The 13,785-nt window shown below is 44.5% G+C and overlaps 1 protein-coding gene across 4 annotated transcripts in view; it reads right to left on the bottom strand.

Moving 5' to 3' along the window:
• Positions 1-2,835: 2,835 nt before the first annotated feature.
• The window catches only part of ebf1a (EBF transcription factor 1a), a 59,881-nt gene continuing 48,931 nt past the window's right edge, over positions 2,836-13,785 (bottom strand). The window contains exons 12-17 of one of the 4 annotated variants that reach the window (XM_067598807.1): positions 11,965-12,030; positions 11,103-11,265; positions 9,716-9,895; positions 7,375-7,572; positions 7,082-7,150; positions 2,836-5,831 (exon numbers count right to left, since the gene is read on the bottom strand). In XM_067598807.1, the coding sequence (XP_067454908.1) occupies positions 7,083-7,150; positions 7,375-7,572; positions 9,716-9,895; positions 11,103-11,265; positions 11,965-12,030 (675 nt within the window). In that variant the 3' untranslated portion in view covers positions 2,836-5,831; position 7,082. The remainder of the gene's footprint in view (positions 5,832-7,081; positions 7,151-7,374; positions 7,573-9,715; positions 9,896-11,102; positions 11,266-11,964; positions 12,031-13,785) is intronic. The other 3 variants (XM_067598809.1, XM_067598808.1, XM_067598810.1) reach the window with 3 other exon arrangements.

Below are 13,785 nucleotides of genomic sequence, written 5' to 3'. Positions count from 1 at the left end.
CTAATTTCCCCCCTCTGTTTGTGTTTTTACATATTCAGCACTTAAACACAGTGTTGTGTCATTAAATGGCAAATCTTGCGTTGTCTCTCACTGATACACAACATTAATCACCAATTAGCTTGTCCTGTGACTGGCCACCTCTCTCATTAGAATATGATAGAATATAATAGTACTTAATGATGCTTAGGAAACATAATTAAATGACTGAGCTGTAGAACATGTGGAAGGACCGCGGTGCATCAATCAAAGACGACCCTGTCAATCCAGCGCTCATCAAGAGTGTGCACAGAGGGTGTGTAAAAACAGAGTGTGTGTGTGCGCCAGAACCACTGGCCTCTATCACGACCTCATTAGGGAGAAATGAAGGGTGGACGTGTCCCCATCACAAGATACCACTGGTGCTTCAAAGTGTGAATGACATTAATATCTGACTGTCTCTGCATCTGTCTGAATGTCAGTTGGTCTATCTGGCTGCATTGGAACAGATGAACAAAAAAAAAAAAAAAAAAAAAAAAAAAGGGCATCTCTCTGAGGTATCTGCTTCCAGCTCTAATTAGCATCTGAATAAATGGAATAAATAATCTATATTATTTATGGATTTGCTTTTATCATTAATCAACATAACAAAAAGCTTGTCTAATGCGCTCGCTGCAGTCGCCACTGTACCGTCAGCTGAGGGGAGGATGGGGGGGGGGAGAAAGAGATGGAGAGGGAAAAGTGGGAGGCGGGTGGCTGGGTGGTGGGGGGCCAAATAGCTTATCTTTTGTTGTTTTTTTTTTCATTTTAGTAGAACAATAAAGATAAGTGTTCTACATGCTTGCTTAACACACACAGTTCGCCGGCCTCCTCCCCTTTTCCCTCTCTCTGCCGGCAGTGGTGAAATCCATCTCTCTATCTCTATCTCTCTAACATCCATTATATACCCCAGCCCCTCACCTCCCTACTCATTAGGCCAACGCACAGTAAATTAGCAGCAGCAATTACAGGGAATATAAAGCATGGGCTCTGCCGGGCTCCCTCTGACAGGTACCACACAGATCATAGACAGACACCCACAGTCACCGGGATAATTACTGTGGGAAACGACCACACACCCTCATAAGCGAGAGTACAAACCTGAATGCGAGTGCACACTCATCCTAGGTATGCCTGTACTCAAATATGCTCTATCTTACTGGCAGGCGGGTTTCATGCATACATAGATGTGGAAAGGCGGAGTTGCTCATATTCACCTGCAAATACACACAAGTTAAGTAAGGCCAGGAATGGAACTTGCTTCCCATTGTCTCTCTGCATCTCTCTATGATGTCCATTGTGACTGTTTTCCAACATAGAATATTATTAATATTCATTCCTCCACTCCTTGTTTTTTGCTCACTGTCTAGGTCTACCTCCATCCTGAATACCCCCCCTCAAACCCCACTCCTATCCTCTCTCCTTTCCATTTCTTTCCTTTCCTTTCTTTATCCGGGATCCCCATGGGGACTCCTGTTTTTCTTTCAAATACGCCTCTCCGCTCTTCCTCCCTTCATGTGTCCATGCAGGGAGGAGAATGAGAAGGAGGAGGAGGAGAGCGGGATGGTGAGGAATATGTGCATTAATATATTTCATTAGGATACTAGTAGCACAGAAGCTCCTGAACAGCACCTCTCTTGATGTGCTCTGCCGTCTGTATCCAGAAGAGTAGTTCTCCAGGAATAGCGTCTTTAATGCTATGTCTCCAGAGGACTGAGGTCTGCTGGCTCCACGCTGCCCTCGGCCTCCCACTCCTATTGTCCTCCTCCCACACTGACCAGTCTATCTGGGCCTGAAAAGCTGCTGGATATAAAGAGCAAAATGGGTTCACCTTTTGTCTATGTGTATTTATGATTTATGAGTGTGTGTTTGAATGTGTGTCAGTGTGGTATGTGTGTGTGTGTGTGTGTGTTGCACCGCAAGCTGCATTTGGGGAAGCTGAATCCCTGGAGCCGCACGATACAACACAGCAGCGGTGCTCGGCTCACTAATCAAAAACATTAGGCTCCAGGACTCATTTTCCCCAGCACTGAGTGTGTAACCTCCATAATTCAATATCCCACCTCTTACAGCTAAATCGTGCACACTACAACCCACTTTACTGTTTGTCAGCAAACTATCAACTCTGTTATTAGATATATGGGAGAAAAAGCCCTGCGCAGTTATGAACCTATAGGCAATTAAGGAGGCCAACACACACAAACACACGCAGTGTTTATGAGTCCTTATTTCATCAGTACTTCCAGGTTGTCTCGCTCTCCCCCTTGGCGTTACGGAAGCCTCCAGTTACCGTGGAGACCCGGGAACACTTTGAGGTCAGCAGAATCCTGGGATCCGCTATTTTCACAAGCTAATCCAATAGCAGCCTCCTAAATTAGATATGCAAAAAATAAAAAAGAAATTAATTTTCTGCTGATGACCGGGTATGCAAATGATGACTCAATTATGGTGGGCTGGTGCGTTCGCAATTAATAACCTTGGAATCATCATTAACTAATATGTTTAGGAGGAAACTTGTCAGGCTAACCATGTTCACCATGCCATCAGTAATGCATTAATGAATTAGATTCATTAGAGAAAAGGGGCCTAGCAGGGGGAGGGGATGCAGGCCTGTTTCTGACCTGTGGAATTAGTCTTAGCCAGTCCTTCTCTATTCTTAGTCAACTGCCTGTCAGCTATTTGCTGATGACATTTTCAGTCAAAAGAGAAGAAACTCACAAAAAACATCCTTGTTGGTACTCCATTAAATGAATGAACCACATTTTCCCTGAAATCAGAAGTGTGTCGTATTTTAAAATAACAAAAGGACAACTGACAAAGTCACAGACAAGAGGTAACTTTAATTCAACATTGTGAGAGTCCAAAAGTTATCTTACAGCTCAATTTTCATCAAAAACAATAATCTATACAGTAGAATTTTTTTCTTCCCTTATATCATAGAGCTGTTCAGTGTATTTGCAGTCAAAGACAAAACAGAGGAAAAAATAGACACCAGCTATTTGGTTTGCATCTTTTTTTTGTTGTTTGTTACCTAAATACAAAACTTTGTCACCCATTACCGATATTCATAATCAGGATGGAACTTTGCTTACAAAGAAGCCATTGTATGACAACAGACCTCTGTAGTTCATTTGAAACAGATATGATGCAGCCCCTCCCGCCCTGGCCCAGACCAGCACAGGCACACAAGTGCCTGAAAAACACTCGTCTGTCAGCAGGCGCCTCTGTTAAAACGCTCCTTTCTACCCACTTAACAAAACCAGGCTCTAGAAAAGAAAAGCAGAGAGAAAAGCCCTATTCTCTGTCCAGCAACAGCTTGAAGACACACGGCAGACACAAAGAAAAGACTACAGAAATGGCTGAGGGGCCAAGGAGCTCCCTTTCATGCTTCCTCACTTGTTCTTGTTCTGTTTAGCTTGTAATGAAGCTGTATTGTCCATAGGCTAATACAGGGAGTGAATGACTGGGGGATCGACTGTCAGATACTGGAGTCTGAACTGTGACTCCATGTGTGGGATTAAAAATTGTGCTGTGACAGTGCTTGTCTTCACTGTGCGCCCCTTTGTACTACAATTAAAACAGCTCTGCATTGTCATGCTGTTGTGATCCTGTGGTTAATGAGAAATATTACCATCATGCGGTTGAAATTATTTCATTAGTTGAAAAAGAGCTACATAATCGCTACAAAAAAAAAAGACAAAGTGTTTCTGTGAACACTAAAGTGCAATGAGCACCACTGAGACAGACCTCTCAGCGTCGACTGTCCTTCAAAGCGTGCCATTGCTGTAGTATTATAGTACATCGGGGTGTGTGTGATTGTTGAATTATGGCTCTTTGTATTCTAGTCTGGCTTCACCACCAAACAGAGTGGGTTTGTGCTTTGTCCCCAAGATCCCATGAATTCCTCTGTGGCAATAGACAATTGTGGTGAGGGTAGAAAACTGTACACGTGATTGAATGAAGAATGGGTTTGCATTGTTAAGGCATCTAGACTGCTGGTAAAGATTACAGTGACAGAAAAAAGAAAGAGTATATAGATACAGTATGTAAGCAGGCATAAATAACATAGGAAAAGAAAGAACAGAGGGGGGGAAAAGAGGAACACAAAGAAAGAAAAACACAGAGCAATTTCTTAGTTCTCCTGGTTTCCACACAAAAAAGAAAGTGTCACTCAAGAGAAGAACCCATGCATATTATCAGTTCAAGAACAGTATCAATCCGAAAGCCTCAAAGAGTTCAAACAAAAAGATATAGATTTACAGTATATATTAATGTGTGTATATATTCTTAAAAAATCTACTTCAACCAAATACTCTGAATAAGATGCTACTTTTTTGCCATACAATAAACATTTTCATAAGGAAAAAAACAGAAATGTTTTATTAACTTACAAATAATACAAAAATAGACAATGGCATGTTTTTGAATCAACAAATGAAAGCATGGTATACCGATGCAAAACAATCAACATACAAAACCAAAAAAAAAAAAAAAAAAGATAAAAAAGTCACATTTAAATAGTGAGAGACAACAGTAAATAATGAAACAAAACACTGTGAAATATGTTCACTTACTGTATTAAACTTACACAACACAACTAAACGAGGGTGAGAGGCAATGTACAAATACAAGGGATAAATACATTATTTATAGGATATTTTACAGGAATCCCCTTTTTGTATCCAAATCCATGTTTCTCATGTTTAGCAGATGAGATATTGACAACACACAGTAAATCTATCTTCTGTACTGAGAAGCTGCCTTAAGACATTTAATGTTTACATTTCAAACTATAGCTATTGCAAAAAAGAAAGACAGGTCAAATGAAAAATTCAACTTTTTTTTTTATATACAAAAATATATCACATATATCACGCATTTATTCTAATTTGATATTTGCTAGACTCCTTCAGTACAGTGCTGGCTGGACGCACACATCCTCTGGCTTTTCAAGTCTTACCTAAAATCTCAGGCGAAAAATGACAATTTTGGCTAACCATCACCTTTTGTTCACATGACAAGCAGAAAAAACATATTGCAAACAGCTCAATCCTCACAGTTTTATTAAAATTCAAACAAACAAACCAACCAAAAAAAAAAAAAAAAAACCAGAAAGAAAGAAAGGCATGGTTTCTGATGTTGAAATCGCTTAGGGAGATTTTGTTACACCATTTTAGATTCATGGGATAATTAGCAGCAAAATTGAGGGTTGATTTTGTTCTTTTCTGTATTTCTTTGTTTTTTTATGTTTTTGTTGACCTTGGTTCCATTTGGCCAGTGTGTTGTTATGTGGTTTTAGTAAGCAGGCTGAGCTAAGGAAAGCATCTTCTATTGTGACAGAGGTTACACAAACTTCATGGCCAAACCAACACTTCACTGTTGTTTGTGCGAGCTACGGATTGCAAGATGGCATGGGGCCTCCAGTAATCAAACCCAAACCTTACAGGCATAAACATAAAGATAAATAAATGCTCTTTTCATGAGGTCAGTGTCACACTGTGGGCAAACTATCAGTCTCTATACACTCCATCCAACGCGGTGTCAGAGAAGCTACACTAATTCAACCAAGAGGGAAATAACATCACAAAGGTTCGTATTGTCCCTTTTTCTCCTCCCCTATCCCTTCAGATGATATCCCAATGGAAAAGGCCTGAGTTTAACAGAGTCCTGCGTCTTATCTTGACTTCCTTCAGTTCAGCTCTGGAGCATAACAGAGACTGGCCAGACTCCGCTACTGTGTCTTTTCCTCTCAACATTCCCCAATCTCCAGCTATCCCAGATCCTCTACATGGGTGGAACGATCATCCCAGGAATCGCTGCTTGTGGGAAAAGAGGGGGAGGAAGGAGAGAGAGATAGAGAGGGGGAGATGATGGGAGGGTGATGGGGGGGAGGAGAGAGAGAGAGAGAGAGAGAGAGGTCAGTCATGTGATTGCTGGGTTTCATCTGTCATCACAACAGTCACATAACAGACATGTGCTCCAGCATCTGGCGAACAAAGACGACTCTCCCTCATTATATCTTCATTCCGAGGCCCCCAAAATCAAAACATTTTTCTCCGCTGCGCCGCTAACTTGGCGCGCACCGGCAACATCATTCTACTTTTTCGCAGGCTTTCTGAATAGCTTCATGCAAGAGCTGCCGCTGTTAATTGTTAGCAGTTACACTGTGCAAGCCCATTGTGCGAGGCTGTCATCATGGAGCGTAATTCAAACATGAGAGAGAGGCTGTGACATGGGATGACAAGAGGCGATGAAATTGCGCTCAACACTCGAACATAGAAATGGGATCCATGAGCCTTTCATACTGAGCTACGTTCACATTTTTACCTTCTTATATCATACTCTGCCTCTCACTAGCTCCTACGTCACCGCCTCACTCCTGCCCCCCCTACACCCCCCCACCCCCCCCACCCCCTTTCCCTTCCCCCCATTTTTACACAGAAGCCATCACAGGGAGGAATTTTTCATATAACATATTGGCTCCCTATTGATTCCCCTCTCCCTCCAATCCACTAATTCCCTGGTTATTTCCTAAGTGTCTCTGGCTTGTTGGGATTAACAGAGTGGTGTGTGTGTGTGAGTGTGCGCGCCTGTGTGTGTGTGTGCATGTGTGTCAGTGTGATCAGCGTGCAATGGCCAATGGCCCTTGGGTCACCATGGTCAGCGCTCATCAACGCCGACAGAGGAAGTGAGGAAGTGCTTAGCTTGGGGCTCTGATAAAGATTCCCATCCATCATTTCTCTCTCTCAGGATCTCAACACCATACAACATCCTGCCTAGACGAACAGACCCCGTGCTGCATTTGATGGAAATGGGAGAACAGAATGACCCGTGGTGGCATAACACCCCCCCCAACACCCACCGGAGCACAGGCAGGAAGCAGGAAGTGAAAACAGGAAATGGAACACATATGCTGTCCCCATGACAAGTCAAGAGTGACAAATAAAAACAGAAAAGAGAAGGAAGGGTAGGGCAGGATGAGCTGCTGGTGCAAACGAGTGGTGTGGGAGAGCGTGGAACGGAAAGAAACGGGAGAAAGAGAAAACGAAAGAGAGGGATAACGTACTTCAGGAGAAGGCCAGGCCCTGCAGAGAGCTGGCTGATGAGTACTTGCTAGAGTCCACAAAAGACTGATCTAAAGTGAGGAAGGAGAGTGGAGGGTAAAGAAAGGAAAAAACAGGGAGTGAAGAGGAGGAAGAAAAGGGAGAGCATAGGAGGCAGAGGTGAGAGGAAAGGTGAGAAATTGTTATCAAAAGGAGGTGAAGAAGAGCAGGATTAGCGCGTAGACAGTAATGTTTGTGTGGAAATATACTCTATTATGTGGATAAATGCTAAGTGGCTACCTGTCTAGCAGCTTACCTTGCAGGCTGTTAGCATTGGCGCTGGTGCACGTGGGTGGCGGGGAGTTTTGGGGTCGCACGACGGGGGCGAACGCGCTCTTTTGCTTGACGGCGGCGGACACCATGTTGGCTGGAGAAAAGGAGAAGATGCCAGAGGAGCTGCTGCAGTTGGAGGGCAGGCTGGTCGACGAGGCCATGGTGGGGCTGGACGGGACGACTGAGAGAAGAGAGGTGGGTTGGAGAAGGGGGGTTCAAGGGGTCAGAGGGAGCATGTCAGGGAAGAAGGACAGGGAGGAAAGATGAAGACGGAAAAGGGAGAGACGGGGTTAGAGAGAGGGCCGAGGGCAGAGGACGGGCAGACGGGACGAACAGAAAGGGACTGGTCAATGGACGATGGCAGGAGGGATAATAATTTGGACTCAGAATCAACTGGCTCAGACTTTTTTTGCAACTTTTTCTTGTTTTCAGCAATCGCTTGGCAGTGAGATATTCCATAGCTAAGACAAAAATGTGTTTAGATGGAAACTTGCACCAAAAACAGCCCAGAGCATTTTTTTCCTCTGATCAGTCTGTTTTGATGACTCATCCTGTGCTCAGGGGCACCGGCCTGATAAACATCTCTGCACCAACTCTGGGTGTCGTACCCGTAATTTGTTTTCAGTGCTACTTACAAACAAGGCTTTCCCAAATCACCTTTATCACAGATAATCATGCAAGAGATCAACAGACAGAGCCACTGGTTCCAATAAATTACAACAAGTGGGCTGATAACATCTGCTTGACAATAATCATATTACTTTGTGTTTTTATTGCCACCACCTTAAATATGATGCAATCAGCTGATGAGCATATTTCTGAACTGGTCACACCAGAAAGTGGCACACCCAAATAATCTGTGTGTCTTCACAAAAAATATTTGATTCTAAGCTTGGTAAATACTTGCAGGGCTAGTAACGATTAACATGCTAGCCAGCCAGGAACATGTTAGTTTTAGTCATGTGCTACCCGCTTGATAGCATGCTCATTAGCTCAGCTGCTAATGTGAAAATAAGCTCACACAGCTTTTCCAAAAGACTTATTGGTACAGTTGACTCCTGTGTCTTAACTGTCTGTAAACTGTGTCTCTGTTGTGGAGCAGTTTATGCTTAAAGTTCAATAAAACTAGATGGTGACACGGCACGGTAGCTTCAGCCATTTTGAACTCCCTGACTCTCCGTTCTCTCCAAGGTGTCTCTGTCAAGATGGTTTGCAATTGGTCAATGCTGCAAATATGTGAGTCGAAGACGACCAAAGTAAAATTTGAGTGGATTTACTTCAATCAGCTGATTGCCACGGTTACACTGGTGTAAATTGATTTCCCTGTAAAATGTTGATGTTTTAAATTTGAGTGTGACCAGGCCTTCACGCCTTACATTTGTGAAATTCTCAACCTTAGTTCCACAGCATTACTAAGGCTCTGGATTTAATTTTGTGAAGATTTTGCATGCAAGACAGCACAACCACATTTTGAAAAAGTGAGCTGGATTTATAAAGTTCGCTACAAAGTCACAATCATGAGACTGATATTCAGACACAAAATGAAAGGTTATCTTCACAACCCTAAATCCTGTCTCCCTCTGACATCATCCCATCCATCCACCTCTCCCGGGTTTGTGTTTTGTCTGCTAATACACTAAGAGCATTTTCCCCCTCAGTGATTTTACAATCAACCCAGTCGTATTTCACCTGCCCTCTGATATCTGCTTCTGCCTTTATTGTTGTTATTATCCAACACTTAGCTTTTATGGCTCTTCCTGACAAATCCTCGCAATAAAGTCATAATCCATTTATGAAGGGGCCTAACTAATCAATTAATGAAAATTGGACCTACAAAGGCAGGCCGAGGGGCCATTGATTGAAAGTGTCTGTGTGGGGCCGATGAGCCTGTTAAAATACTTGTTAACACCCAGGAATCAAAGAGCTGAAATGGAATTGCTTCTCTAGCAATTAGTTTATTGATTTAATCAAGGGTCTTTAATGTAGAGGGTGAATGTGTGTGTGAGCAGGGGTGGTGGGGTGTGTGTGTCGCGGGTGGGGGTGTGGGGGGGGTGGAAGGTGATCTGCTCCCCTGGCCAATAAAGTGGGGATTTGTGTTTGACTCTGTTCTTAAAGAAACAGATGAGCCAGCTGAACTGCATGACTTTATCCTTGTCTGTCACATCTTGTTCTTGCTTCACATTCTCAGTTCCTGCCAAAGACTTATTCTTTTATGTTCAAAAAGGCTCTGATTCAATCTTTTCGCCTTCCATGCCTTGATTTTGTCATGGTTTCATCTAAGGGCTGATTGTGTCTAGGATCTCGGATGTAGTGTGTTTACTCACTAGCATAGGGCGAATTGCCTGCAGATCCATTGAGGAAGTTGGGCGAGGTGCCCAAGGTTGCCATGCCAGAGTTAGCGTAGCCATTCATGCTAGTGGAGACAGAGCTGTAGCTACTCTGTTGGGGAGTGGAGCTGGGGACATAACCATGAGGGGACACACTGCTTGTACTCCTACTGAAACCTATGGATAGGGAAAGAAGAAGAGACAGACAGAGAGAATAGGTTTTAGGGGTATAGCAGATGGCAGACAAAACAAAACAAGAAAGCTTACATGCAACGCTGCCAAACACTCTTTTCTCCTACACGGCTAATGGATGTAGCGATATAAGCCAAGAGAAATGTTCGAAAAATCTTGGACAGCATGTGGCACAGTGAGAAAGCAATGAACAGAGCAGGGGAAGCATGATATGAGGGCGAACTAGCTGCAATCCAACCACTGAAACAAGAGCCCTTTAACCTTGCTGGCTCCTCTCCAAAATTAGATATATTGATAAGGCAATTAACACTAAAAGGCCTCTGCAGCGCTCCTGTAATTTATAAAGAATCAAGTCAGTATTTCTGACAGGACCTTTCTCTCCATTATGCTTTACAGATGGTGGTGAACAGAAGGATGGAAGAAAGACTATAAATATACATCTCAGGTCCAAACGCTGACACTGGAGAAAAAACAGCTGGAATTGAACATCGGGAATTTCTGCTCCCTAGTGCAACAAGGGCTGCACTACCATAGTAGCTGTACTCTTCTATAATTAGGTGTCACCAATTCCCCGTCCTCATCTGCTTTGAGTTGGAAAGACTCCATGGGCCAGAAATCAAGCAGCTGATGTCTGTTGTTTTCTTCATATCTGAAGGTATTTCCAGATGAAGATGAAGAGGGGAGGAAGCTCATTGGAAGTACTAAGACAGATCCAGAGGCTGGTCCATCCACTCTCCTCTCCTTCCCCTGATACATGTGATGAATCACCACTGACTGCACCCACATCTCTCTCTGTCAGACAGGGGCCGACCCCAGTCTAATATACACACCCCTAGGACCCACTCATATTTCTCCATCGCACTCCATCCATGGCTCTCTTTTTCTCCATTCTTCACTCTCTCACCTTCTTTCTTTCCTCAAGTTTTCCCTGTTTCTTGTCGCTGCCACCCCTCCTCCTCCTCCTCCTCCTCCTCCTCCTCCTGTCCTCCTTTTTTCAGACTCTTCTTTATTTCCTCCATGCTCTCAAATCACCCTCTCTGAATTTCCCACATGAAAAATAAAGTATCCCTATCGCACTACTCATCTTTACTATCCATCCCCTCTCTTTCTAAAAAAGACAAAAATAAATAAATCACCAGCACATTTCCCAGGATGACAGAGTTTAATTGTTTCCTGTTGTGTGCTTGCTCACCCTGATTGGCTGTTTGTGCCACCTCTGACCCGGTGAAGGAGTTTACGGCCATCATGCCAGCATGGACGGAGCCGCTGCCAAGACTGGCTAGCTGGTTGTGCCCTCGTGGCACTGTTGTGTACAGGGCCTCCGCGATATCTGCTGCTCGTTTCAGAATCATCTCCTGACAATGAGGGAGACAAAAAAAAGAGCTGTGGTCAGCAACAAGAAAAGAGGAGAAGAGAATAGGAGAGGAGAGGAGGGGAGATGAGAGGAGAGGAGAGGAGAGGAGAGGAGAGGAGAGGAGAGGAGAGGAGAGGAGAGGAGAGGAGAAATATGCCCTTGATGGAGGCTTTATGGTCTCACATGAATGCTAGATCTCCACTTGAGATATTGGGCATGTAAACCTAGCAGGCTGAGTGTTTTTTATCAGTGGTCACTGGGAGTGGTGGGATTGGTTCCAGTAAATGGAGGAAAGGCTCATTAACACACTCATCAAATGTTTAGCCTGCCTCTTCCTCTCTTCCTCCCTGCTTCGTGTTTCCATTCTCCTCTTCTCCTCCTCCTCCTGAGTCCAGTTTTAATCCCACTTCTCCTCCTCCTCTTCTTTTACCTCTTCCCATTCTCCTCTCCTCCCTCTACATTTAGTTTTCATTGTACTTCTCCTCCCTTCCTCCTCAGCGTACGAGCTGATAAAAGCATTACATATTCCCACGTGTGTGTTTGTCGGTCCCAGATCTTGCTGCGTGAACACAGCAGGATGCCAGCGGAGACACTGCCTTTGATGCTGCTGGTGGTCCGCAAACCACAAACATAATTTTACCTGAGATAAGATATTGATGTTCGTGTTGTTTTGTCTGTGTGTGTGTGTGTGTGTGTTTACCTGGTTATTGTGAGGCATCCCATACAAGGCCTCCACCAGGTCTGCTGCTCTCTTTAAGATCACCTCCTACAATCAAGAGCAGAAAGAGAAAGGGGATTGATCATGAGTGTGACGGCTCAAAGAGTTCAGTCACTTTTATTACATTTCACTTCTTACATTATGCTGTGAATGCAGAACAGAGAGAGGAGGAAGGCAGACAGAGGAAGGGAGAGGAAGAGAAATGGGCCTGTCCCGGCACTTTGTTACTAGCTGGGCAGTTTGGGAGAGCAGAGGGAAGATACCGCTATCTGTGAATAAAACATGAGCCTATATCTCTCTATCAGTCAACCATCTTCTACATCTTCTCCTCCCTACTGTCACGGCCGGATCATGAATCTACCGCACATGATCAAACATCAATCTCATTTAACACAACATATCATCAGGTTGACGGCTATACAACTCCCCTCGTCAGCCGGGACACACCCGTCTCCTGCCCTTTATTAACCCTGGTAATGATCCGAGTGAATAGCCGTGCATCCACTTTGTGTGATAAATGTAGAACATCATTGCTCAGGTGAAAACCGCCGAGTGGAATTTCCCACATCAAACATTTATCCTTCCGTAGTGTTGCTTCTCTCCGTGCTCATTTCCTACCGCTTACCCTCCTTTCTCCCCTCTCTCTGTCTCTATTCTTTTCACTCCCTGAGTGTATGAGTGTGTGACTCCAGGCAGTCGTTATATGTGTGTGTGATGTAGACACATACAGCCCTACGAAACCCTTTTTAAAAGTTAATGTGCCGGGGCCAGGATATATGCTGGAGGCGCGACAACCAGAAAATTGCAGCCCCCCCCCTCTCTCTCTCTCGTTTCTTTCTCTCCCCCCTTCTCTTCCACTCGCGGACACACACGCTGCGCGCTATACCCTCCTGAGTGTATCCCTCGCTGTGAACAAGCCCTGGAGCATGTGTGCTCTCTGTTCCGTGACACACCGCCTTTCAATCAGACCTCATATCACACACACATACACACACACACACACACACAGGCACACTCGCACACTCAACCACGCTCATGTGGAAGCTGTCGAGCACGCCCAGGACATGACGAGAGGGTCAACAAAGCAATAAAGATTGTAGAGCGCTGTCCGAGGTGCTAAATTCACTCAATAATGGGAGCGCTGCCTCTGTGTTAACCTCCCATTACTAGCACTATCTGGGGGTGGCAGAGAGGGAGGCAAGGAGGGGGAGAGGGAGAGACGGAAAGAGGGGAGACCAGAGAGGAGGCCTGCTTGGGGTGATTGAGAGATGTAGAGGCCCTGGGAAGGTAAGTGGTTCTTTAGTATGTATGCGCCGCTCCTCGCTTCCTTCTCTCTGCTTTTCCTTGACGCCCCATGCCTCCCAGGGATTGCTAGATAGGTAGATGGATGGATGAAGGGAGAGAGGAGGAGGAGAAGGAGGAAGGGGGGGGGGTGGTAATGAGGGAAGTGTGAGGCATTAGGACACAAACAGATCTCCAGCTGGAGTGTAACGGTGTTCAGGGAGGGCATATGCAACCTCAGTCACTTCATCTAAATTTCTTTTGCCTCTCTCTTCACTGGCGATGTGTCTCCTGGTCCTTCAGCTCATTCTCCTTAGGGCCTATACTCCAGCGTTTCCCCTATATTCATTCAATTACGAACACTGCTGCTAAAATTTCACACTATCATTAATATCAGTGGGCTACTAATGATTTTCACTCACACACTGTGCGAGCATGATAACACCTTACGTTATCATGGAATTGTTTTGAGTCATTGACTGGTACATCAAATCCCAGAATCCTCCCTCTCCTCATTCTTCA

This window comes from Thunnus thynnus, chromosome 9, assembly GCF_963924715.1.
Source record: "Thunnus thynnus chromosome 9, fThuThy2.1, whole genome shotgun sequence".
NCBI classification, from domain to species: Eukaryota; Metazoa; Chordata; class Actinopteri; order Scombriformes; family Scombridae; genus Thunnus; species Thunnus thynnus.
The sequence above is the reverse complement of the archived record's forward strand: the minus strand, read 5'-3'. Positions and strand labels throughout refer to the sequence as shown.